This window comes from Camelus ferus, chromosome 13 (genome assembly GCF_009834535.1).
Source record: "Camelus ferus isolate YT-003-E chromosome 13, BCGSAC_Cfer_1.0, whole genome shotgun sequence".
Classification (NCBI taxonomy): domain Eukaryota; kingdom Metazoa; phylum Chordata; class Mammalia; order Artiodactyla; family Camelidae; genus Camelus; species Camelus ferus.
The window spans coordinates 14,025,489-14,052,916 of record NC_045708.1 but is presented as its reverse complement, the minus strand read 5'-3'; the positions used below and the strand labels follow the sequence as shown (position 1 = coordinate 14,052,916).

At 49.1% G+C, this 27,428-nt stretch overlaps 1 protein-coding gene across 1 annotated transcript; it reads right to left on the bottom strand.

Annotated features, from left to right (window-relative positions):
- Positions 1-23,850: 23,850 nt before the first annotated feature.
- Positions 23,851-26,800, bottom strand: FAM43B (family with sequence similarity 43 member B). Its single transcript, XM_032495347.1, has one exon. The coding sequence runs from the start codon at positions 25,898-25,900 to the stop codon at positions 24,914-24,916; it is 987 nt and encodes a 328-aa protein (XP_032351238.1). The 5' UTR covers positions 25,901-26,800; the 3' UTR covers positions 23,851-24,913.
- Positions 26,801-27,428: the final 628 nt, after the last annotated feature.

Sequence of the window (27,428 nt, the reverse complement as noted above, 5' to 3'; positions counted from 1 at the left end):
TTTTTTTTTGTTGTTGTTGGCAAAATAGACATTGGGTTGCCGGTAAAAGAAAAGAGTTTACCTCCTGGTTGCACCATTTCTCACATGTATAACTGTTGGCAGGTTGCTTGACCTCTCTCAGCCAGGTTCCTCACCTGTACAATGGGGACAGTGATCATCTCTATTCTGCATTCTGGGATCATAGAAGAGCTGGAGCTTTGGAGTTTAGTAGACCCTAGTTTGAATTCCAGTTCTGCCATTTATTAGTTTTATGACCTTGGGAAGTTAATACCACCCCTTGAAAGCCTCAGTTTCCTCATCTGTAAAGTGGGTGCACTAACAGTATCTTGCTGAGTTGTAGTGAGGATTGAACGAGATATAATGTGTATACAGTGAGTGTGGTTGGGGGATCCTGTGATGTCGTGATGCCAGCACACTTTGTGACTCTGTGCATTTTGGATTATTGTCATTAAGTGGCTTGGTGAAGATTACAATGGAAGGGCAGAGTGCCAGTTAGGGTGTCCAGAGGCATCCAAATGTTCCCAGACCCCCAGTAAGCAGGAGTGAATCAGTGGCTTCTCTGAGGGCTTAGATGGGAGATGGGGAAAAGGAAGAGGGGAAGGTTGAAGGGGATGGGGGCTGAGGCAGCATCTTCATATCCTGGGCCCGGAGCTCTCAGCCACATAGAAACACAGGCAAACACCCAGCTGGGCTACTGTAGAGCTGGGCAAAGTTTGCCTCATTTCCTCTTCTCCTCCCCTCCCTTCCCTCCTTCAGCTCCCCCACCCACTTCTTACACATCCAGCCCTCCGAGGAGCAGCTGGTTCCCTCCCCTGACTGTTGCTCTCTCCTCTTGGATCTATACGTTTGGCACCTAGAGCAGTTTCCTGCATCTGAGGCAGGGCTGGTGGAGAAGCCAGCGAGAGTGCTCCCCTGCCTTCTCTATCCCTGTACAGCTCAGGCACCCGAAGGCCCTTCCCCCAAGGCTCCAGACAAGAAAGCAAAGGGTGTCCTGGGACCACGTGTGCCCACTCACTCAATGTGGGAATAACTAAAGCTTTTGGCAGCCAAGTATAATCACAATAGGGCAAAGGGTTATGGTGCCCTGCTGGCCTGCCAGGCCTATCAGAGACTTCAGTAAGCAGTCCTGTTCCTGTCCCCTGCCCTGTCTTGACTCACACCAGCTCAGCTCAGCCCAGCCTAGCAGGTGCCAGGAGAACATGGATAACCTCCAGGCTGATTATGGTCCTTGGCACCTTCAGAGTTCTTCACCTATCCATGGCCGTAAATGGGGACATTGCCTTTTGCAAACCCAGCTGTATGGAGCTCGAGAATCAGCAGTAGCTCTAGAATTCCTTATAGAAGGGACTCGAGGTGGTTGTCTGGATAGAAGGGGAGAGAAGGGTCTGGGAATTTGCTTAGAGCTCAGTTATAGATCAACAATATCAACAGCTTTTGCTAAATATGCTTTAATCTCCGCTTTACATAAAATTAAGAAAAGCTAATTGCCCAGCTCAAAGAATAGGAATATCCAAGGAAAATGTTTTGAGTGGTGGTAGAGATGATCAAGGGTCCAAAGCCCTCTCCAACCATCCCCCTACCCCCCGGCCTTTGCTCTGTAAAGAGAACCACCGAGAAGCTCCGTGTTGGAGCGCAGATACTACTCACTCACGTATTCATTCAATGAACAGTTAGTCATGATAATAGCTAACGCTGATTTAGTTCTTTCCATGCATACGCCAGGGCCTGTGCTGAATGCATGATTTGGATTATTTCACAAAATTTATAAAACAAGGTAGATACTGGCAATATTATTGCTCATATTTTACTGATGAGGACGCTTGAGCTCCTGGAGATCAGAAGTGGATCTCAAATCTGAATTTGTTGGGCTCTCTTCCATCCCAGAATTCATGGGGAGCTGGTACAATGGACATGCAGGGGGTGCAGGCCTTGGCATCAGATCAATCAGCTTAAATTCTCCTTCTGCCTCTTATGACCAGCGGTCTACTTAGGCAAGTTAGCTCATCACTCTGTGCCCTCTTCCCTCCTTTACACAATGAGACAACACTGGTATCTAGGGTGGAGTGTGGTGACCAGAGTCATATTCAGCTCAGGAAGATTTCCCATTTCTTTTGTTTTGATTCTTTTGCAGGGAGAGACCTCCTGGTGAGCTACCAATTACTGTGCTCCCTCTCCCTGGGAGATCTAGGCACTTGAAACAGGAGATGAAAAAACTGGGAGAAAACTATCTTTGTAATGTCTAGACGATAGCAAATGAATAACATAGTGACTGTGTAAGGAACTCATAGGAAATCAACAAGAAAAAAGATGGGAAGTTCTATAGAAAGATGGACGCTGGTTATGAATAGGCAGTTTACAAAAGGGAAGTGCAAATGGCCAGAAAGTATTTGCTCAACCTTTTTATAGCCACAGAAATAAAGTTAAGACAATGTAATGTCACTTTAGATCCATTAAAGTGGTAAAAAGGAAAAAAAGGGTAAGATGAGGCTATGTGTTGGCAAAGATGAAGGGAGACTGGAACCCTCAGATACTCCTGCTGGGATTTCAAAGTAGTTTTCTGGAGAGCAGTCTACAGGACCTGATGAAATTATGTATATGTTTACCTTGAGATTGATTCACTGATCCTAGCCCTAGGTAAACAGAGAAACTCTCACATGTATCCATTAAGGGATTTGTATGACGATGTTTTCTGAAAAGTTTTACTTTTAAGTCTTTCATCTGGAATTAATATTTTTTGTAGCTTTTCTTTTTCTTTTTTTAAGTCTTTTTTCTTGTTTTTCTTTAGTGGAGGTACGGGGAATTGAACACAAGACCTCATGCATCCTAAGCAGGCACTCTACCACTGAGCTATATCCCTCCGCCACTGGAATTAATTTTTATTAATTCTGGTGTGAGGTCGAGGTCCAATTTATTTTTTTCCCTATATGGATATCCAGTGATGCCTGCATCATTGATTGGATACTCCTTCCTTTCCCCAAAGATCCACAGTGCCAGCTATGTTAAATTTCAGTTCTGTAGGTGAGTGGGGATGGTTTTGGACTGCCTATTGTGTTCCATTGGTGAATTTTTTCACTCCTATACTCATACCATACCTGCCTGTATTATAACTTTATAATAAGTAATGATTTCTGGAAGCCAAATATCCTCATCTTCGCCCCACCCCGACCTTTGGGCTTTTGCCCTTCTGTATATATTTTACAGTCAATTTTTCAATATCCACTGAAAACTCTTATCTAGCCTCTGAAGGAATTTGTAAAAGGTTGGAATAATCTATTATTTGATGTTTTGGAAGAATTTTACAGTAGAACCATCTTTTTTTTTAAGAAAAAAGTTGAACTATCAATTCAAGTTCTTTAAATATTGTAGAGCTATTTGGATTTCCTATTGCTTCTTGCTTCAGTTTTGGTGAACCAGTTGTGTGTGTGTGTGTGTGTGCTTAAAACTTTTGTCAATTTCATCCAAATTTTCAGAATTGCTGGCATAAAGTTGTATATGTTATTCCATTATTATCTTTGAAATTTCTGATATTACCAATATTGCCTGTGACTTAGCACATGGTTGATCTTCGTGAATGTCCCATAGGTACAGGAAAGTTTGTGTATTTTAGGTTTGTTGGGCAGAAAGTTCTACAAGATGTTTGGGACTTATTAATCATGCTCTTCAAAAAACTATACCTTTATTATTCGTGTCTAATTGATTTATCAGTTTTGGAGAGAGGTTTGTTAAAATCTCTAACTACAATTATTCAATATGTATATTCATTATGTATATTTCTGTGTGTTCCTATCAGTTGTTGCTTTTTAATTTTTAAAGCTATATTGTTAAGTGCAAATGTATTTGTGATTATATCCTTTTTATTTATTGTTTATTTATATATAATGTCTCTTTTGTTTCTCATGATTTAAAAAACCCTGTATCTTTTTTTCCTTATATTAATGTTAACATTCTAGGAATCCCCTTTACTTTAGGAGTTTATTTTAGGAGTCTATGGTGCCATAGACCCCTTTGACAGCCTGGTGAGGACTATAAACCTCTTTTCAAAATAGTATGTTAAATGCTTAGAATTACAAAGCAAACTAGTTGTATTGAAATACAGTTACCAGAATGGTTAAAATATTTGTGTACTTTTAAATTAATGCATTAAATAACAAGCTCTAACAGTAAGCCTAATAACTACTGTGATTTGAATGTCATGATAGGAGTAAAAGGTATTTTGGGATACTGCAATAAAGTGATGTGGAAATATTTATGATTGGTATTGGTGACAAAGTCACAGGTACTGCTAATATTTCTGTGATTTTTTGGTCTACCTTTATAAATGATTGTTTTTTTAATTAGAGGTTAATTTTGGCTAGAGGTTAGTGAAAATAAAGGCATATTTTTTCCTTCCAAGTTCATGGACTCCCTGAATCCTATCCAAAGACTCAGTTGGAGGTCCATGGGCCCCAAGATAAGAACACTTGCCCTGTTTTTTAATCTTTCGGTTCTTTGTTGTAAGTAAGTGTGTTATAAATAACGTATTATTGGCTTGAAAAAAACTCTTCTAAAGAGACTTCAGTACTTCAATCCATTTATACTTACTGTAATTATTGTTAGATTTTCCCCTGCCATCTTATTTACTATATTGATGTCAGTTAGAATGAAGTTTGACTTAAAGACAACTCCAAATAATAGTGGCTTAATTAAGATATAATTTTATCTCTCTTTTAGTTTAGGACTCCATAGTCATCAGGAATCCAGTTTCTACCTTCTGAGTTGTAGCTTACATCTTCAGGTTCATCTTATGATTCAAGATTGCTGCTGGAGCTTTAGCCCTCACAAACGCATTCCAGGCAGCAGGAAGGAAGAACAGTGGAAGAATAAAAAGGTGCACCTCCACTTACCTTTCTATAGCCAGAACTTAGTTATGTAGTCTCCTCTAGCAGCAAAAGAAACTGGAAAATGCTTTCTTTTGGCTGGGTATATTGATGAGCTGAATAACATCAGAGTTATTTTACTAAGGGAGAAGAGGATGGTGGGCATTTAGTGACTATTAGCAGTCTCTACTTTTGTGTCCCCACCACACTGAGTGGCTGTCAACAGCCATGGCTCTGAACCTTCAATATGGTACCTGACCTGGAGAGGACCGGCCTGCCATCTGGTGGCAGGTTGGTTACACTGGATTCCTTTAACTACGCAAGTAGCATAGATTTGCCCTCACTGGAATAGACATTTATTCTGGCTATAGTTTTACATTCTCTGCTGGCCATGCTTCTGCCAGCAACATCATTAGTGGATTTATTGAATGTCTTATTCATAATCATGAAAGCAATAGCATTGCTTCTGATCAGAGACCTCATTTTTCAGCAAAAGAAGTCAAGGAATTGGCACTGGTGTTGTCACATATTCTTTATTATTATTATTTCTTTTTGGTGGGGCAGGTAATTAGGTGTACTTATTTATTTTTAGAAGAGGTACTGGGGATTGAACCCAGGACCTTGTATATGACAAGCATGTGCTCTACCACTGGAGCTATGTACCCTCCCCTGCCACATACTCTTCTCACCAGAATCATCTGGCTTTGTGCGTTGGTGACCTGGCCTGCTGGGACTTGGTTAATATCAGCTATGGAAGACCACCTTGTACAAATCTGAGGTGCTGTCCCAAGTTGGCATATGCTTTGAATCAGCACCCAACACATGTTGATGCTTCTCTCTTTTCCAGAATCCATGGATTAGGGAATCTTGGGCTGGATAACTTACACATTTTTTGCTCTTCTTCCCTAAGGTCTGCTAGTTTAGAGGTCTTGGTATGCAAAGGAAGAATGTTTCCACCAGGGCACCATGGAGGTCCCAGTGATTTGGACGTTGAAACTGACATCTGGCCAGTTCAGACTTCTCATGCCCTGGATGAACAGGGGAAAAAACGTGAATGGGAGGGGTGGTTCTCTGTTGGCTGGAGTGATTGATTCTGGTTATCAAAGGGGGAAATACATTTGCTGTTGCATGATGGGAACAGGGAGAAGTGTGTCTCTGGATCCTGTGAAATCTTCTAGGGTGCCTTCTAATTCCACAGCTGATGGTAAAAATTCATGGAAGATGCCAGCAACCCAGTATGAGCAGGTCACCCATGGGCTCAGCTGCCTCCTGAATGAAGCTTGGGTGATCCCACCAGGTAAAAACCTTTGACCTCACAAGGTCCTTGCTGAAGGCAAAGGACAAATGGAATGGAGAGTAGAGGAAAGGTGTTATAAATGTCTCATGACCCGTGACAGGAATGAGCATTTACCTCTATAGTCTTCCTTCCTTGCTATGCCATGCATATATTTATTAATGGTTCTAGTTGTCCCTTTCTTCCTCTACTATTTTGTGTAAGGTGATTTGTTGGTGGCAGACTTTACAATCTAGTGCAAAAATTACAGAATATCAAGATGGGATTGTGGCTAGAGAGTAACTGAACACACCCAGGCTCCCTGGAGTGAGAGCTGGGTGCAGTTACTGCTGGGGCTTTGGAATTTTTTTCTTAAGGAAAGGAGGAGGCAGCTGACCTTGTTAGTTTGTGATTATCATCAGAAACCAGAGGTACATCATTTCTAACACATATCTTTAACTCTTTAAAAAAACTTAATGAAGAACAACTTATCCCCCAATTTTTCACAGATGAATGTTAATGCATTGGAGAGCGCCAATATTTATTTAGTGGGGGCCACAATTAACTTGTTTTTCTATAGATCTTGGAATCACATTTCTACTACCTTCCCTGTGTATACAATAATTCAACACATATTTATTGAGTAGCTACTATGTGTCAAGCTCTGTTCTATAGTCTTGAAATGCATCAGTGACCAGCATACAAGAATCCCTGCTCTCGTGGAGCTTACCTTCCAGCAGGGGAGAAAGGTAATAAAAATGACCATAATACATGCATGTACCATATAGTATGTGAGAAGGTGATACGGCCTATAGAAAAAAGAATAAGCAGAATGGGGTCAGGGGAACAGGCAATACCCGAGAAAGAAGAGGCAGGTCTTGGTATTAAATCTGACCATCAGGGTAAACCTCAGTGAGAAGTAGACACTTGAAGCAGGTGAAGGAGTGAGCCAGTAGCTCACAAATATCTAGGGAAGGGAATTCCCAGCAAAAGGATTGGCCACAGGGAGGGCCCTAAAGCCTGGAGCAAGCCTGGGACATTTCACTTCTTTATGCACCTTTCTTCCCCCTTGAATTTCTCACATTTCTGCTTCTGTAAAATTATACAAACGAGTACATACTATTTAACCATGACCTACCATACTTAATTAAATACCAGGCAAGTCTTGGCCATTACATCTTGAAGCCGGAAGCCTGTACCCAGCAGCACAGTGGGCCGAATACTGCTCATTGGCACTTGATGTCCATTCTGACTCCTCCTGTGGTCTGCCTTCTATTGCAGAGGCTAAACGACTGAAAACGAATTTTTCTGCCTTTGCAGCTAGGGTCTGGATGGGATATAGTTTCTGCCAGTGAGATTCACCCATATGAGAGATCGAACCCTCCCTCACATGGGACTGAGCTCTCTCCCTGTTGACACCATAGCTGGTGAGTTCTGACCAGCGCAACTATGTAGCTGGACTCTATGTTCCGGAATCCACTCACCAGCTTCATTGGTGTGGGACAGCTGGGCAGTGGCGGCGGAGGTGTGGTGACCTTGGCAGCTATTGGGGTATGATCTGGAAACCAAGGGGACCCCTGACTTCCACCACTCCAGCCTTCCTGATGATTTTGTAAGCATCAGTTCCCTCTATTAAATTCCTTTCTGCTTGAAATACCTAGATAGGTTTCTATTTTCTAAATCCTGGGTAATAGAGTTTTGCAGCATCTGGTGACCTGTTGTCTAATGTGCCTTTTTGGAGTACCCCGGACCCTTGTTTCTACTAGGACTGTGAATGGCTTTTAGATACTTGATTCATCTTTAAAACACAATGTGCCTATGACAAGTCCTTTACACTTCTGAGTCAGATAAATTAGAGTATTCTGGTATTGCAGGACAGCTGTCCACAAACTTACTTTTTTCACTTCTCATCTATATGAATGAGGATTTTCTTTTTTTTTTTTTTTAAGTTTTTTTTTGGAGGGAGCAGGTAATTAGGTCTATTTGTTTATTTTTTTAATGGAGGTACTGGGGATTGAACCCAGGACCTCATGCGTGCTGAGCATGCACTCTACCTCTTGAGCTATGTCCTCCCCCCAGGATTGATATGGATACTGATACTGCTCATTCATATAAAACAGAGAAATCAGATGGATGTTGTAAGACTGAAATACCAGCCATGACCTCCAACTCCAGATTTCAAAAAAATTACAACAGCCTCATTGTTCTCAATGATTGACTTTAGAATAAATAAATTTAAAAGTTTGAACCAAAAAGGACACAAGCACTAATAAAGTACAGTTAGCCCTCTGTATCTGCAGTTCCCTCATTCGGGGATTCAGCCAACTGTGGATTGAATGAAAATATCAAAAAAAAGAAAATTTCCAGAAAGTTCCAAAAAGCAAAACTTGAATTGGCCACTTGCCAGCATCTATTTTAACAATGTAGCATTTACATTGCATTTACAACTATTTACATAAACATTTACATTGTGTTAGGTATTATATTGCACATAATCTATAGATGTGTGTAAGTTACATGCAAACACTATGCCATTTTATATGAGGGACTTGAGCATCCATGATTTTGTTATCTTGGTGAGGGGAGTGAGGGGGTTGGGGGTAGGAGGTGAGGGTAGGGGAGGTGGTCCTGGAACCAATGCCCTGCAGATCCCAAGGGACAAGGATACTGCTTTCTTGTGTTTTATGTGTAGACATACACTTTTAGTTTTAAAATAGTGTTCACTGCTAAAACACATGGGAACCAGTCGACCAGCTGTGTGACCTTCACCATTCCTCAACCTCTCTGAGCCTCATTTTCCTCATCTGTAAAATGGGGGTGACAATAGCACCTCCCCCACAGGATTGTTGTGAGGATTACATGAGATAATGCAGGTGAGGCCCTTAGGACAAGGCTAATGTACAGTGAACATTCAGTAAGTGTCAACTGCTATTATGATTGTTGTTGTTAATGATGATGATTTTTTACTTATTATAAACCTTGGGACTCTGAGACCTACTTGGCTGAGATCTTCCTCTCCCACCTGCTCCTTCTGTGAGTCGCTATCCTTCCTAGCCTGACACCCAGGGACAATAGCCCCCATGCTCCAAACATTCCAGGGGAGCTCCCAGGCCAGTCCTTTCCCTACTCAGAGCCCGGGGACAGAGGAGTGAGGGCAGAGCTGGTGGGGGAGGTACAACTTCTTCTGGAACTCTCTGCAGAGTGGCCTACTCCGGGTAGCACCAGCCACTTGCAGATTAATTTTTAACATGGCCCAGGGTAGTCCAAAGGGCTGAGTTCCCACCTCTGAGATCATGAGGTCCCGTTCCCTTTCAGGGGTCCCTGGGTGGGGGAGGCAGCAGAGGCTCCCCCCGTGGTAACCCTCCGGGCAGCTCTGACCAAGGTCAGCCAGGATGTGAGTCTGCAGTGCTTCCCTCCCCTCGCAGGTCCTGGCTGCAAGGACACAGGGGAGGAGGAGGAGGAGTCTGCCTGTGTGGGGCAGGGGCAGCAGGAAAAGCCCCAGAGAGGAAGCGACACTGCAGTTGCATCTTGAAGGATAAGTAGTTCCCCAATGAGTTGAGTGGGGAAGGGCATTCCAAGAAGAGGGAACAGCTTGAACAGTGGCTCAGAGATGCTGTCCGCTTCGGTTTCTCTATAATGATTAATGGTAAAATCTTTATGTGGGCCTGTTCTGGGGACTGCAGAGGAGGATGCTAGGGAGGATATTCTCAGACATGGCCAGGCCCAGATAAAACACATCCCGGATGATTGACTGGATAGGGCAGCGGTGAAAAGGGGAACATCAGAGTTTGACGAGTGCCGGTCAAGTTTGAGGCCCTGAGCTGAGCACTGTGACACATCTGCCATCCTCACAGCCCCCCTGCAAGGGAGGAGGGCTGCCCATTGTACAGATGAGGAAGTCGAGGCTCTGAGCAGTGGAATCTGTTGCACAGGGTCCTTCAGCAAGCAGGAGAGTGGTAGAACAAAGATTTGATTCAAGATTTTTAAGGCCCTAAATGCCATTCAGGGAGAAGACAGGAGGTTAAACAGAACAGACAAAAATGGGCAGCTGCGTTTTCCTCCTGCGTCTGCACAGCTCAGTGGAGGCTGGGCCGTTCATTCCCACAGCAAGCCCGGGTTCTTCAAAGAAAAGGGCCTCCTGCTGTCCCTGGGGTGGGGCTCTGGGGGTGAGTTAGGAGGCGTGCAGAGAGCTCCTTTGATACACCAGCTACAGGCCGGGCACTCAAAGGGCCCAGGACACACCGTGCCCGCCTGCCCTCAGCCCCCACGCTCGGGGAGACCACATTCTCCTGGTTTTCCTCCTACTTCTCTGCCATCTCCATCCTTAGCTTTCTCTCCGCTCAGACACCAAGCACGGTGGGGTCTCTGCCTTGGTCTACATTCATTCCTCCCCTCTCCCAGGGGAGTCCATCCAGAATCATGACTAGAAATGCCATCTAGGAGCATCCCTTCCAGACTTACACGCCTCGCTTTTGGAACTAGTCTCTCATCTCCAGCTGCCCACTTGGACTCTTGGCTTGGATGTTCATTAGCATCTTAATTTGAGGAGATCTAAAACAAAATGTCTGTCCTCACCCAAACCCCAACCTGTCCCTGCTCCCACCCTGGTCTGTCTATGCCTCAGTTAAAGGTATGATCAGTCACCCAGTTACTCAGGCCACAAACCTAGAAGTGCCCCTTTTTTGTTGTTGTTGTTGCTTTTGTTTGTATTTTTGCAGGGGAGTTGGTAATTAGGTTTATTTATTTTTTAAATGGAGGCACTGGGGATTGAACCCAGAACCTCTACCACTGAGCTATACCCTCCCCCGTAGAAGTGCCCCCTTGATGCCTCTCTTTCTTGTGTCCCCCATTCACTCTCTCACCAGGCTCTGGCTCTGCCTTCAAAATAAGTTTTGAATCCAGTCACTCCTCCCCATCTTCACCACCACAGTCCTAGTCTAAGGCACCAGCAGTTCACAGCTAGACCTCTCATTGGTTCTCCCGCTTCCTCTCTTATTCCCTCTCCCAATTCCATCTTGTAAAAAGTGGCCTGCATGAGCTTTTAATGATACAAACATCCCAGAAGTTTCCACAACTTGGAATAGAACCCAAAGCCTTCACTATGGCTCACGCAGCCCCTCCCAGCTCTCTGGCCTCCAGCCCTGCCAGTCTCCGTCACCCGCCAGCCACATCCAACACACCAAGGGCGTTCTCATCACAGGATCTTTGCACAGGTTGTTCTCGCTCCTGGATGTCCCTTCCTGGGGGCCTTCAAATGGCATCTGCTTTAAGAAACTTTCCTGCTGCATTGCCCCTGTCACTCTGTCCTGTCACCTTACTTAACTTTCCTTCTGAGTGCTTCTTGCTGTCTGATGACATTAGTTACGGGTTGACTGTGTCTGTGCAGAACGATGGATGTCTATGTTATCTCCTGGGTACCTAGACCATGCCTGACACACAGCAGAGGTTCAAAAGAAAACATATGTGGAAGGAAAAGAGGAAGCCCCAAAGTACAGTTCAGGGCAGATGCTGGGACCCCAGGAAAGACCCAAGAGTCCATAACAGAGTTGCCACAGTCATGGTTACTTAACCTTAAGTAACTGCCTGCTGAGGTCAGCTGGTCTCTGTCTGAAATTCCTTTCTTTCCCCATTCAAGCGCGGTCAGGCTAAAGTCCATCCAAGGCAGCCCTTAACCTCCCAGGCTGCAGCCAGCACAGGCAGATTTAAGGTAACCTCACAGAATTCTCCAGTGTCAATTCACTTCACACTTGGATAACTGAGAAGCCAACAGGGAGAATTCGTGAAACAAAGAAACTTGGCTTCATAGTATAATAATAATAAGGACTACATTTTATTGAGCTATTATTTCATGCCAAACAAGATTTTAAATGCTTTCCATGCATTTTCTCATTCAGTGCTCAGAGACATGCCTTGAGGCAGTTGTATTAGCTACCCACAGCTGTGTAACAAACCATCTTAACACGGAGTGGTTTAAAGGAACAACCATTTTGTTTGCTCACAATTCTGTGGGCCAGGACTTTAGGCTGGACTCAGCTGGGCAGTTCTTCTGCTGATCTTGCCTGGGGTCACTCAGGTGCAATCATCCAAGACAACAACTGGGGGCCAAATGGTTTAAGATGGCCTCACTCACATGTCTGGAGGTGGATGCTGACTGTCACTGGGCCAAGTGTCTCCAGCGGTCTGACTTGGCCTTATTCCAAGGGATGGCAGAGTTCCAGGACAGCAAGCCCCAACGTGCAGCTTTTTTAAAGCCTTTGCTTGAGTCACGTTTGCTGATGTCCCACGACCAGAGGAAATCACGTGGCTTCCCAGAGTCAATGTGAGAGGGACTACACAAGGGAGAGATTATTCATCAGAGGACATTATTGAATGATCTACCACCGAAGTTAGTTCTTTATTATCCATGCTTTACAGGTGAGGGCATGGAAGGTCAGAAAGGGCAAGAAACATACTCCAAGCCATATGGCTACTAAGAGGCAAGTGGAATATAAATCCTTGACTCACAAACCTCAGGACCTCCACTGCCTTGCAAAGGCAGCTCAGTCCCCACCATGCAGAACCAAGTCCCCACTGAGGGAAATAACAAGATGTCAAGTTCATCTTCACCAGGCTCCCAGGTACACTTCTTTTATTACAGTCTGTCAAAATCACATCAGCTTAAGTCATTGAACCTCTGCTCCTCAGGCTGCTCACCTGTGAAATGGGTCTAGTAACAGAGCTCTCTTTTCTTATCATTTTGTTTGATGTCTGTTCTTGCTCTACTGGAATGGAAGCCCTGTGAAGGCTGGGATTTTTGTCTGCTTTGTTCACTGCTCTATCCCCAAAGCCTAGAACTATGCCTGGAATATAGTAGGTGGTCAATACTCTTTATTGAGTGAATAAATGGATGGATGGGTGAATGAAGGATTAGGAGTAGGATGGGTGGGAGAAGATGAGGGAAGAATAGAGCCATGGCTTTGAGAAATTGTGAAAAAAAAAAAATCGAAAAGCCACTGGCTTCTCTTCTCTGCCTGAAATGGTTTGCAAGCCACCTCCTTGGTCTTTAAGCCCCATGGTGAAACTCCTCATCCCGGATGCGCAGTCTAATCAGGTGGGGCAAGGGGGTGGCCTCTCACTGGGGATGCCCGATTTTCAGGGGCCCGGACCCCTTCCATCTTGTGGCTCTGCCCTCCTTAGTCCTCGGTGTCCTCTCCACTCAGCCGGCAAGTGGGGAAAGCGAAAACAAGGCTCACTTGGGGCAGGGCTTGTGGGCCAGGCCTGAAAGAGGCTCCCATTCCACTGGCTAGAAGGTCGTCATGTGGCCGCACCGAGCAGCCAGGGAGGCCGGGAAACATGCAGCCATGCCCCTGGAGGAAGAGGGTGCGGCTTTGGTGAGCCTCTAGCCAGTCTGCCACGGCTATTTCTAGCCCAGAGATTTCATAACCTTGGAATTTTCCATCTTGTGTGGCGCCAGGGGAGGGCAAGGCACCCACTTTCCTTACCTCACTCTACTTTTCCTTTTTTCTTTACCATTCAGAACTTATTCACTTATTATGTTTCTTATTTATTGTTGGCCTCCTCTCACTAGGATGTGGGTGCTACAAGGGCCAAGATCTTTGCGTGTTTTGTTCACTGTTATCTCCTCAGGGCCCAGGACAGGACCTGGCATGCAGAAGGCACTCAATATTTATCAAAAGAAAGTCAAAGGGATGTGGGGTATGGTCCCCTGGCCTGCAGCCCGATCCTGAGAACACAGCAAGCCCTGGATAGATGGTCAGTCTCTCCTCCACCTCTGGGAAACCCACTGTGGGGCAGCTGGGTCTCCCCAGGGCCATACTTGGTAAACCCCCTGCTGCAGGCCAGCAGTCCTCTTCCCTGTCACAGTCCCATGTCCAGGATGCCTGATCCCCTTCTGGCAGGGACCCCTGACTCCATTCCAGCCAAGAGGCTTTCTTCTTCGGAGAAGAGGCCATCGTGGCCAAGCCACTTGGACCCTGTCCTATCCTCATGCCCAGGGCCGCCTGTATCAGTCCATTTTCCCACTCAGAACCTGATTTTTTTTTTCATGTAACATACAGGAGGGAGACTAGCTCCTCTTTTCCAATTTTAGGGGACAAACATGCTGGTTACGTGGCAACTTCAGAGTGTCCAAGCTATACAGCCATCCAGCATCTGTAGCTTTCCTGGGCCTTATTTTCAAGAGGAGGAGATAAAGTCCAGAGAGGTAAAAGATTTGGCCAAGGTTGCCCAGTGTTCTGGTGAATGAGAACTCCCGGGCAGCGCCCCACATCACACTCCTAGAGGACAAGGCATCTAGGTCCCCTGCCTGGCTCATCCTCTTCCCTGGGCAGGGCACCAGGAATGCCTGTGGGCAGGAGAATGGGCAGCCAGGGCACAAGGAGACAAGAAGAGGTGGCTTGGGGCAGGGAGGGGAGGGGAGATGAGGAGAGATGACTCTGAGCGCCAGCTGGAAGCGCACAGTGGGCTTGGGGACCAAGCGGAGAGGAAGGCGGAGGCAGCAGAGAGGCGCCCGAGGGCTCAGAGAGGGGCTCTGGTCCTGACTTGAAGGTGAAGAAAGGACATCATCCAGACTTGTCACCTTTTAATCCTTACAGTAGCCCTGCCCCCTCCCAACCTCTGTGGTCGCCAGCAGCCAGAACTCTCTCCAGGAGCTGGGGCCACCAACCTCTGCAGTCCAGACACCTCTTGGTGCATAGGAAGCATCACTGGACTAGCAGTCAGGAGACTTGGGCTCTCGCAACTCAGATCATTACTAAGCTCCTACTATGTGCCAGGCACTGTCCTCCGCCAGCAAGGTGTCTGCCTCATGGGATTTCTGTCCTAATAGGGGAGACTGCTGATGCACAGGCAAACATGCACATGATGGAGATCGTGTCAGATGATGACAAGCACTGGGAAGACGACAAGCACTGGGAAGACAGCAAGCAGGATAATGGGATAGATGCTGGCTGGATGGGTCAATATAAGTTTAAGCTGTGGGGGAGGGTGGAAACCAGGAGGACCCCTCTGAAGAAGAGGTGACATTTGAGCTGAGATCCATGTGTGCGAAGGTGGCAGCCATGGAAAAATCTGAGGGAGGTGCGGTTCCTCCATGGAAAGTGGCAAGTGCAAAGGCCCTGAGACAGAAATGAGCTTGTGTTTGGACAAATCTAACTGGTGAGAGGGGCAAGAGGATAAGTATTAAAAAAGACCCTTTCTCTTTGTCATCCCTGTGGGATTTAAGTACATTTTATCTTCTTTTTTGACTCCTAAATTTTGGACATCTGTAAGTTTAAGCAAATCTTTCTTGGCCCTATTTCCAATTTTTAACAGCTTTTTAAAAAATATTATTTAATTATTTTATTTTGGTGGGGGGTGGGGGGGGAGGTTATTAGGCTTATTTTTAGAGGCGGTCCTGGGGATTGAACTCAGGACCTCAGGCATACTAGGTATGCACTCTACCACTTGAGCTATACCCTCCCCCTTAATGGTTTTTGTACAGAGGACAGGATATTAGTCTGGGAGTCAGAAGACCTAAATTATGATCCTAAATTTTCCAGTAGCAAGCGGTGTGAACTTGGATAAATCTTTTTCATCCTGAAACCCAGAGATTGGGCTACAAACTCTAAGGGCCCTTCCGGCTGAGATATCCCATCCCCGGGAATTCATGTTAACTCTTCTTGATCCAGTTTGTTTCCAGCCCACACGTGGATCCGCTCAGCAAACATCTGCTCACTTCTTCCGGGAAGCATAGTCTGGAGATCAGCACACAGCAGACATTTATTTGATGCTTTTAAAAACCCAAGACAAGCTGAACATACATTAGCAGGGATGGCCAAATCCACTGTGCAGCTATTAATAGAAGCTTGAGTTAGACTGAAACCCACGGGGCCGGAGGGAAGCGCATGATGTAGGTGATAAAGCTGGCTGCAGGATGTGTTAGAGAATGACTCCATTTTTGTGAAAACCAAACGACAGAATCTCAGCGTGTGTGTGTGTGGGTTTGTTTATGCTCACAAGTCAGGAGAAAGGTGGGAGAGAATAAACTGCAGTCTGTAACATTTGTTATCTAGGTGTGTGGGCGCGCGTGTGCAGGGGCGTGCGCTTCCCCTAAAGCCAGCGGCACTTTCCAGGACCCATCCCGCCATCTGGGCCTGTTTATCAATAAGATTTTGGCAGAGGTGTGATTTGATGCCAATCTCCAAGTTTGTGTCCTTTGCAGACTGAGGGAGGTGGAGAGGGACAGAAGTGGGCAGTGTCCACTCTGATCATCTCGAATGTCCCTCTCCCCTCCTGGCAATGGCACCTCTATTTCAAAGGTTGCTGAGTGATCACAGTCTGAGGCTGGCTCCTGTGGCAGGAGACACACCGGAGCTGTCCGGGGCCCGTGAGTTCCAAGATCACAGGCGTGGTTATAACACGGCCCGTCCCTGTTCTTGTACTAGGGCTTCAGAGGCATCTTGCGCTGCGAGGGTCCTCCGGGGCCTCCCTGGCCATACCTCTGACAGCAGATGGGATGCAGCCAGCCATCCCTCAAGGCTACTCTGCAGGGCAGTTTATGTGTGTGGGGAGCTTATTATTTGAGCTCCAGAAGTTGCTTCCTAGTCATGGTGCGCTCCCCTCCAGGGAATCCCTGCAGCTGTCTATTTTAAGCCTCCCTGCTGCCGTCTGGACTCATTTCTTTGCAGTGGGCTCCTTCCCCCAAGCAGGAGCCCTTCAGCCTGGATGTTGTGGAGTTGTCTCACTCCAGCTTTCCTGTCTGTGAGTCAGTAAGGAAGCACCCTGCTCTTTGTATGGTTCTTGATGCTTTTCAAAGCCCTCTCACGTTCCATCCCATTTGAATGGCCCCTTATAGTAATCCCCCGAAGCGGAAATGGCTGGGAGTTTTGCCTCTTTATTACAGAGAAAAAGGAGACTCAGAGCCATTAGGTGACTTGTCCATGTCCCAGAATGAATAACAGGCAGTTTCAGGCCTTTGACTCCAAGCCCAGCCTGCTCAGCCCACACTCCATCATCAGAATTGCCCCCTCCCCATTGAAGGTTTCCTGAGAGATTGGCTTAGGTGGCCAGATTGACATCTGATGAGCCGACTCCCTCATGGCATGTGAGTGGTCCAGGATGGGTTTGTGATCTGGGGTGACCACCTAGAACCTGGGCTGCACTCATCAGCCTTGTACCCTAGCACTTGAACGAAGGCCGGGGACTGGTTAGTCTGAGGCATATGGACTCTGGGTCAGAAGCAGGAGCTGATTGGAAGACATGGAGGGACAGACTCTGTGAGCCAGGAAGGAGGCAGGTCCACAGAGGGAAGACTGGGAAGGTAGGTGAGGGGCCGCATGAATGGAAGACCAGGTGACCCCAGAGAGAAAGGGCCTGGGGACTTTGGGATCCCGTGAGCCAGCTGGCTGGCCTACAGTGGGGCGCAGTACAAACCCTGAAGCCTTTCAATGATCCCCCTTTTCTAGAGCTGGGGACCTGATGAAAACAGAGATGGCAGGGCCAGGGCTCTCTTGGATGCAAGCAACAGAAGGCCCACCTCTCACAGGCCTAAGCAAAAAGTGCAACTTACTGGTTCAGGGCACTGAAAACTCAAGGGGGTGGACTGGGGGAGGCCCAGTGGGATCCAGGGGCTCAAGTGATGCCATGGGACTTAGTCTTACTCTGTGGCCTGCTTTGCTTTTCACTGCAGGCCTCTCAGGCTCTCTCTCCTCATGGTGGCAAGATAGCTGCCAGCAACACTAGACATGCTCCCTACCTCTCAGCAACTCTGGCAGATTGTGAGCATCTCTCTTTCCAAGGTTTGCAACAAAAGTCCCAGAACTAAGTTCCACTGGTTCTGACCATGTCACATGCCCATTCCAGAACCAATCGCTGGGGCTAAGGATATGGGATATTCTGATTGATCAGGCCTGGATCACACATCCTCCTCTGGAGCCCATGCATGTAAAGTCAGCTGCACCAGAAGCCCAGGGACCAAGAGCGGAGAATGATGGTTTCACCAGGAGCGTCAGGGCAGTGGGTCTCCAGAAGAGTGTGTTAATCAAGGTACACTGTGTGCTGCAATAAACAGCCCCCAGCTGGTCAGTGGCTAAAACAATGACATTTCATTTCTTGCTCCTATTGGTGGCAGTTGGGGGCTCTATTTCATGTGGTCATTCAGGGGCCCAGGCTGGTAGAGGCTCTGTCATCCTCAACACATAGCTTCAAGGATGCCCCCTGGGTGATGACATCCAGCAGGCCGGCAGGAGAAAAAAGCAAAGGTTTTATTTTGTTCGTTCCAGGTCCAGGAGTGACACGCATCAATTGTGTGGGTCAGAACTCAGCCACATCTCTGTGCAGGGGAGAATGGGAGAGTTTCGTTGTACCCAGGAGGAAAGGGGAAGCAGTTTCCACCATAAAGGGGGAATGGATGAGTGCTGGGCTGGTGAAAGCGAGATCGACCTGAGCTTTCGAGTGCAGTCCAAGTCCCTTAGCCTTTGTCAAGCGTTCCCAGCACGAAGCAGTACTGGCCCAGTCTTCCTGGCTGCGGTCTCCTTCATGATGGCTTCAACTCCACCGTCCCCCTTAATCCCTTGCTTGCCCAGCCTCCTGTCCTCTCTTAAGTTGAATGGTGATGAGGCTTAGTTATTCTGGATCAGCTGACAAACCCTATGTGCTCTATGGACAGGCAGGCAGTTGAGCAAAGCAGGAGAGAGGGCAGTTCTGGCTCAGAGATACACCAGATCTGTGTGTCAGCCCCCTCAGCCCTTTGCAGCTGCCCTTGACTGGTCTCTATGTCAGCATCACCTTCCACTTCTCCACAGCCTGTAGCTAAGGACAGACAGGGACTGGAGGGAAGCTGACCCATCACTCCCAAAGGACTGGCATCCCAGCTTTCTGAAGACCTTGGCTGGGAAGGCTGTGTGCCAACATGGTGGCCGGCAGGAGCTAATTGTCCCCTCATTCATTCACTTACTCATTTACCTCTGCGTGCTTACTGTGTGTCTGACACTGTGCCAGGTGCCAAGGCAAAAAGGACATACAAAAGCATAAGGTATTAGATCTAATCTAGTGTTAAGGCGATCAGGCTTGTGTCGGTTGAACAACGAGATGAAAATGAGACAAACTGTAGTGGAATCTTCTACCATGATTTAGAGAGAGCCACCCCAGGGCGTGAACAAGCAGTATATTCAGTGTCTCAGAGTCCAGGCACCTGTTCTCCTCATCCCAGAGCTCCAAGTTGGATAATAATAAACATAATAGAAGCAGCTACAACTTATTATGTGCATTGGGCACTGTGCTAAATGGACTGTTCAAGTACAAAGCTTTCATTTTCCCAAAAAGTGTATAAAATCTAGACTCACCCACCGCTGTTTTTTCACAGATGGAAAATCAAGGCTCCGAAAGCCTTCAGAAACCTGCTCCAAGTTATAAAGCTGTCAAGTGGCAGCTCTGGGACTGGCCATCCGGTCTGTCTGACGCCCAAGCCCAGGTTCAACCGCCTGTGTGTTAAATTAGAGATGGCATCTGGATGGTCCTCCCGCTGCCCAGACAGCGCACCTGGAGGCTAGCTGGCCTGTGCCAGGAGCTGCTCTGTATTGTGAGTGGCAGCCTTGTGCTGGGGCTGGATGAGATCAGAGAGTGAGAAGGCCCAGTCCTGAGGCTCTGGAGCTGAGAGCAGACCCTCAGAGGGACAGAGGCTTCAGTTTCTTCCCCTGGCCTCATCTCTCGGGCTGCTGCTTTTCTCCCCGAGAACAGCAATCCATCTGAGCAGGGCATCTGAGGATAGTTCTCCTTCAGCATCTCCAGGCGGAAGCCTGGCAGAGGAAATACATCTCCACCCACTTGGTTTCCTATCCCATGATGGCTCTTCCATCTGGCTCATTCATTCATGTGTTCGTTCAACAGATGAATATTGAGCTTCATCCTCTGCCCTGCGTGGTCCAGGTACTGAAGGGAGGCGAATACAAATCAGTATGAGAGACAAGACATTTACACACAAACAGGAATCCTGGCTGTAACCTGATGAGGACCGAGAGCGAAGCATAGGCCACATCCTGCGTTAGATTGAGGCGAGAGATCACCCCCAGATCTGGCCGGAGCAGGGGACAGAGTGTGCATTTTTTTTTCATTTTTCAGTTTCATTAGGTAAAATTGATACATCTGACTGCACATAAACAACATACTGCGTAAATACATATATACAATATACTGCACGTATTTTTGAAAATTTACATGTATGTACTGTTCATTGTTTCTAAGAACAGTTTAGAGCTTTACTTTTTAAAAAATATTTCTAAAAAAACATACTTCTATTGAAGTATAGTCAGTTTACAATGTTGTGTCAATTTCTGGTGCACAGAACAATTCTTCAGTCATATAGGAACATACATATATTCGTTTTCATATTTTTTTCACCGTAAGTTACTACAAGATATTGAATGTAGTAGAGCTTTAGCTTTTTAAACTTACATAGTTATCAAAGGAATAAAGCCAACCACGAAGTAAGAATCAACAGAATGCAGTAATCCAATCATAAAGGACAGTCAAATGTGCTTACACATATTCAAGAAATCGATCATTTAAGTTATAAATAATAAGTAATTCATTTGTATCCTTTCTCTTTTAAGATTTCACATATAAGTGATATCATCTGGCATTTTTCTTTCTCTTTTGGGAGGGGTGTGCATTAAGGAAAGTTTTGAGGACGTGGAATTTCTGCTGGGCCTTGAAGAAAGAGTAGGATTGAAAATGTGCAGCCCAAGGTGGGGTGGAGGGGAGGGCGTAGCTCAGTGGAAGAGTGCGTGCTTAGCATGCACGAGGTCCTGGGTTTAATACCCCAGTACGGCCATTAAAAAAATAAATAAATAAAAGTAAATACATAAACAAACCTAATTACAGGAAAATATGCAGCCCGAGGGAAGGACATTCCAGGGATGGACATTCTAGGTGGTGAGAACAGCATGAGCACACGCCTAGAAGTGGGAGGGGGAGCTGGGAGCACATCCACGTGTGGAAGAGCAGGGGGAGTCGGGGTGGCACTGGCAGGTGGGCCAGCCGGCTTTCTTCTGTGAGCATTGTGCTGTGGTATCGTCACCCCAGTCACAGCCCGGCTCCTCTGGAGTGGGATCAGGAGAGCGGGAAATAAGGCCTTAGGATCCTGGGAAGAGGCCACCCACTCTGCCCACATTGTGCTTGGCTGCTTGGTGTTCTTGGAAAGCCCTCCATTGCCACGTTCATACTCCAGCGTTAGTTCTCAGGCCCAGACAGCCCAACAGACATAAGACACACACAGCATTGAGGGTAGAAGAAAAATTTAAAGGGCATCTCACCCAGTGTTTAAAACTCAAGTGGAATCCCAGAAACCCCAAAGAAGAAACAGAGAAGGTACTCCAGTTAAAGCAGGTTGTGGGGGGGGCCTCCTCATCCCATCTCCCCATCACTCCCCACAGCAGATCCTGGGGCACCTCTGGGAAATCTAGGGCTCAGAGAACTCCCCATTTTTACTTTACAGGTGGGGAATTTGATGCTGGAAAAGAGACACAGGGGCACCAGATGGCTTACCCAGTGGTTCATGGTTTTTTTAAAAAAAAGTTTTTGTAGTTTTTTGGGGGGTGGGTGTGATAATTAGGTTTATTTTTTTATTTTTAAATTTTTATTTATTTATTTGTTTTGGAGGGGGAAGGTAATTAGGTTTATTTCTTTATTGATTTTATGGGAGGTACTGGGGATTGAACCTAGGACCTTGTACATGCTAAGCATGCGCTCTACCACTTGAGCTATATACCTCCCCCCTGTTTATTTTTTTTAATGGAGGTACTGGGGACTAATCACATACTCTACCACTGAGCTATACCTCCTCCACCAACTCCTCCCACCCCCTAGGGCTCTTTTGATCTTGTGCCTAATATCAGAGGAGACAGTCTATGTCAGTGCAGAGATGGAGGGGTGTGGTTTCCCAGGATGCACCCTCCCTTGGTAGCAAAGATGCCTGGGGCCTGGTGGCTGGAGCTGCCCGGAACAACCCACTCTGTGGCCCAGGCTCACCTGTGGCTTATCTCCTCCTCAAGCCACTGAGGGAGGAAAGTTGGACCAGGTCCTTCCTCCATTATAGACGTTGAGAATGGAGATGTGGCCAGTAGGACATGTTATTGTTCTTGACATGTGCTGGGCATTTGATTATTTGCCAAAGCTTTTTCACAGACATCATTATATTTAATTCTGTTTTTGGATGGGGGAGCAATTAGGTTTACTTTTGGGGGAGGTTCTGGGGATTGAACCCAGGATCTTGTGTAGGCTAAGCATGTGCTCTACCACTTGAGCTGTACCCTCCCCCCTCTATTTAATTCTTACAATCGGCCTTGTGAGATAGATATTAGCCCCCACCCATTTTACCATTGATAAAGATGAGGCTGAGAGAAGCTGAGTTGCCTAATATCACACAGCTGGTAAGGAGGCAGACGGTCCTCTCACTCTGGTCTTCTAACTCCAGACTAACTTCTAACTCTAGGCTCTGGTCTAGAGAGTGTAGTGTAAGCAAAGGAAGGAAGGAGGAGGTTCTGTGTGTATGTGTGCGTGTGTGAGTATTTATGTTTTGGGAGGTTGCCTGAGAAAAGTAGAGAGGCTCAGCTGGGAGTGTGCTTGTAAATTATTATATTGCAACTGTTCCTTTAATTACATGCATTTCACTTGAGGATGTAGAAGCCACAAGGGAAGGACTCCCAGGCTGATAAACCTAGCTCAGTGCTTGTCCCAAGGCAGGTGTTTAGTACATTTCTGCTGCATGAATCTGATTAAAGAGGATGTGTTTGTGACCTTGTTTCTGGGTGAGATTGTCTCAAACACCAGAGGCTGTCTTGCAGCTCATCCTCCTCTCCCAGGTCTGACATCTTCCTACTTCCTTTTCTCCTTCTGCATATGGGGAGAAACACCAACAAATCCCTTGGCAATGCATAAGAGGGAAGCAATGAACACGCAGGGCATCCTTGCCCAGTGGGTCCTTGTCCCCCCAACTCCCAAACATGTGGAGTCAAAGCTTTCCCCTTCTAAATACCCTGACCCTGCCTGGGTTCCACCAGACTGAAGTAGCAGTGGTACCCTCTGTTCCAGCAGCTCCAGGAAACAGAACAATCCTGATTGCTGGTGATGGCAGAGGCTACTCATCTGGGCTCTGGACAACTCTGGGATCAGTGCCCAGCTCAGCACAGAAATAAAGAAGATATCCAAGCTCAGGACTCACACTGTCACAAAGGTCCAGGCAGATGTCTTCAGTTCCTCTGAAAGCAAATTCGGTTGCCCACCTCTCTCCTTTCATCCCCGAGGAGACCCAGTGTATACCACTTGCTTTGACACACACACACACACACACACACACACACACACACACACACACACACAGGAATCTTCTCAAAGATACGTGGCTGATGAGAAGGCCCCAGCCCAGTGGTCCCTCCCTATCAAGTGTCCCAGAGACACTTGCGTCTGAGTGCCCAGGCAGACAGACATTCTGGGAGGCTGAGACAGACAGCTGACACCCCTCCAAGGCTTGGCACATGTGATTTGCGGGCGAGGCACCTGCTACTGTCTCCCTTCCAGACATGAACAGCTTCCTGGCAGCAGCCACCCTTCCCCCAACCCTGAGAGTTGGCTCCAGCTGCTAAAGGGGACACTTTCTGGGGTCTTCTCCTGCCCTCTAGGATTCTGATGATAATCTTTTCACCCTCAGCAGGCCTGGCATCAAACACAGCACAGGAGTGGTGACAGGCTGAAAAAGCAGAACACTTTATTTACAATGATCATTTGGTGACACATAGATCTTTGGGCTTTTAGTGGCCTTGTTGAGACACACGTGGGCAGGGGCCCACTTCCTCTGTTGGGTTACCGCACCCTCCTGCCTCATCCTGCTGTGAGAATCCCGTGGCTGTCAGGACCCTCCTGCTCTGACAAGCCTCGACTTGGGGGCATCCTTCCTGTGTCCGTTTTCTGGATAGTCAGTGGCCTCAAGCACCTGCCAAAGGTTCCCCTTGCCTCCATTGAAGGCCCTATCTTGGTCCCGATTCAAGGCACCTAGCAGGGAACCACACACATCTGTATGCAGAGAGATGGGGTGGGTGAGGAGTCCTGTGAGGGTGGCAGGTGCCAGGGCACAGGCTTGGGCAGCTGCCTGGAGCAGAGAGCTGTTACCTGGACTAGCCTGTTCTTTAGGTTGGTAGGACCATCTCAGTCTTCTCCAGAGGAAGAGCAGTGAAGTCCCAGAAGTTCTCCAAGAGGCAGAGAGGCCAGGCAGAGGGCCTGAGAGTTTCTCCTGGTGTGTATGGCAGCCGGCTTTGTTGCCACTTCGGGCCTGGCCTCAATTCTCCACGGCGACTACTCTTCCCCCTATTGGTCTCATCCCAGGGAGGCAATCTAGACTGGCCGAGGGCAGGACCAGTGCCTCCACCTGGCCAGGATCCAAGCTCACCCTCCTGGATTTCTGGAAATGTTCCCCGCCTTCTCTAGAGAGGATGTTTTAGGAGAGAGGGTGTGGTCTACGGGCAAAGAGACTTGGTGTAAAGCACAGGCGGCGATTCCACGATTGAGGGCACCGGGAGGCTCGGATGGGGCCGTGAACACTGAATACTGCGACCCCCCTAACTCGTCCCCCAATACTCAAGGGCATATCAGGCGTCTCCCTGAGCCAGGATGAGGTGCGGGGCGGACAACAACAGAGACCACGAGGGAGACAGGGGCCCGGGGACCAGGGAGAGACGTAGCGGGCAGGGCCGGGGTTGGAAGCTGTCAGTCAGGCCGGCCGGGTCTGGGGCCGCGAGTCCTGCCCCCTCGGCTCTCAGCGCGCCTGGGCTGCCCGCTCCCGGGGGCCGGCTTTCCAGCGGCGGAGCTGCGAGGGCGGCGGAGGCGCCGGGGCGCCCCGCAGGCTGCACGTCCTCAGCTCCCGAGCCAGGCTGAGCACCTCGGGCCGCTCGCGCTGGGGGTCTCCTTCCTCGCGCTCCTCTGCCTCCTCGTCCTGGTCCTCGTCCTCCTCCTGGATGCTGCTGAGGCGCGGCGCCCCGCGGCCGCGCTCCGCGGGCGGCGGCCGGTAGGCGCATTTGGCGTTGAGCAGCCGGCGCAGCGGGGCGCGGGGTACCGAGGCGGCGGCGCCCCCAGCGCGGAGGTGCTGCTGGCGCACGTGGCGCGCGTCGCTCTGGCGCTGCAGGCGCTTGAAGTCGCTAAAGGCCGCCAGCGCGGTCTGGCGGAGCAGGCGGGCCAGGGCGCGCGCCTTGTGCGCCCGCGCCAGCAGCACGGCGTGGCAGCGCAGCACCACGGCCTTGTGGCGCGCCTGGTGGCGGTAGACCCAGGCGAAGACGCGCGGGTGGCGCCCGTCCGCCGCGCAGTAGGTGATGCGCGGCAGCAGGTAGGCGTGCGCCGGCCTGCGGCCCCCGGAGCCCCCCGAGCCGCCGCGCTCGCACGGCTGCATGCGGATGCCGTGCGGCCCCAGCGTCAGCTTCATCTTGGTGCCCCCACCCGGCCCGCAGCGCGCCCAGATCTTGCCCACGGCGTCGTCGGTGCAGCCGTCGCCCTTGGCATGCAGGGTGACGGCGTTGCCCAGGTACCACACGGTGTAGGTCGGGTCCTCCTTGTTGAGCTCCATTTTCTGGCGCCGGCTGCGGAACACGCGGCCCAAGCGCTCCAGCGGCCAGTCGGGCAGCAGGTCCGGGCAGGAGCGCAGGAAGCTGGAGAGCAGCGACGTGTAGGCAAGCCCCGGGCTCAGGCTCTTCGCCTTGCACTTGGCCTCGTCCTCCACTAGCACGAATTTGTTACGTCTCCAGGGCAGCATCGCGGCGGCGGCCAGAGGGCCTGGGGGCGCCGGGAGCTCACGGGCGCCCTGCCCGGCGGCCGGGGGAGGGGAGGGCGCGCAGAAGCCCGCGGCCCCGGGCTCGCGAGAAGCTGGGCGGCGCCGGAGACAGTCGGTGCCTCGGTGCCCGGAGATGCCCAGTGCCAGGCAGAGCTAGCTTCACAGATGCCTGGTGCCCAGCCGGGCTGGCGGCCGAGATGCCCGGGCGGCGGCCGAGCGTCTGGGAACAGCTTCCCCCGGGAGTCGCTCCAGCCGTCCGGGAAGCAAGGAGGGGCCGGGGTTGGGCGGGGTGGAGGCGTCCCCTAGGCCCGAACTGGGGGGATCCCGCGGTCCCCGCCGCCCAAATTGCGGCGGCAGGGAGGTCACCGAAGCCGGGGCTGGCGGCTGGCGGCTCGAAGGGTTAGACCGAGAGCGCGACTGCGGTGGGGACTCCTTCAGGCGTCGCGACTCCACCTCCCCGGGCTGCCTACATCACCGGGCGGGACCGCTAGCTCTCTTGTCCCCTCCTCTCGCCCTCCTCTCTCTCTCTCTCCTCCCCCGCGCAGGCTAGCGCTGCTCTTCGCCCGAGACCCCGCACAGGCGCGGTGGAACGGGTTTAATCATTATAGTCGGAGGGGTAGGAGTGGAGGGGGAGGTTAAGGAGCAGGCATCTCCTGAAACGTACCAGAGGGATTTGCCAGTGCAGATTTCTCAGGCCTCGCTGGTGGTCTCATCTCCTTCTGGAGCGTTGGGTTCCCCCCTCTCTCTCCTTCTAGATTCCCACCGCCCCTCACCCACAGCAAGTCCCTACCCTCATCTCTGAGTGAGTTCGGGTGGGTTCCTGATGCGGCTGGCCTGGCTCACTTTGCCTCCTGTCTGCACAGCGGAAAGCCAGCTGAGGTGGCCGAGCAGTGCAGTGGAAAAATACTGTCGCTTGGGGAAGCTTTCTCCCAGGTTCTCCCAAGGTCGTGGGCCAGGCCACTGGGCCTGAGCTGGGAGGCCAGTCACTGCTCCAGCGGCTGGTAGTGCCCCTCGCCTGGACTAAGCTGGGAGGGTACTCTTTGAGGGTGGGGAAACTTGCAGAGCAGTCCTGGGTCTGTAAGAATTGCAGATAAAAAGCTCCTTCTGCCAAAGGGCAGCCTCTGGCCTCCCAGGATTAAGTAGATAACACTTTTGTTTGTGAAGCTTCTGTTCCCTACCACCTCCTGGGTTTTGCATTCATTATCTCAGGATAGCCCAAGCTGGGTTAAGCGACTTGCCCAAGGTCACTGGGCTGGTAAGAGGTGGAATTAGGGCTCCAGTGAGGCTTAGGTGACCCATGAGAGGGCCCTCACTCTGCTGAGTGCATCGTATGCCCTATATGGATGGGGCACTCTCCATCCTCCCCTGAGACCCTCCAGCAGGGGCTCTCACTGGAGAGGGGTTCTTGGGTGCTAGGAAAGACACTCTGTCCCCGGGTGTGGAGACACATATCCCCTTTTAGGATTTGTTAAGTCACAGGATCCCTAGAATCCCAGGATGGCTCTGATAG

Excerpts from the sequence above, each read along its gene's own strand:
- FAM43B (XM_032495347.1), bottom strand. The coding sequence starts at position 25,900 with ATGCTGCCCTGGAGACGTAACAAATTCGTGCTAGTGGAGGACGAGGCC.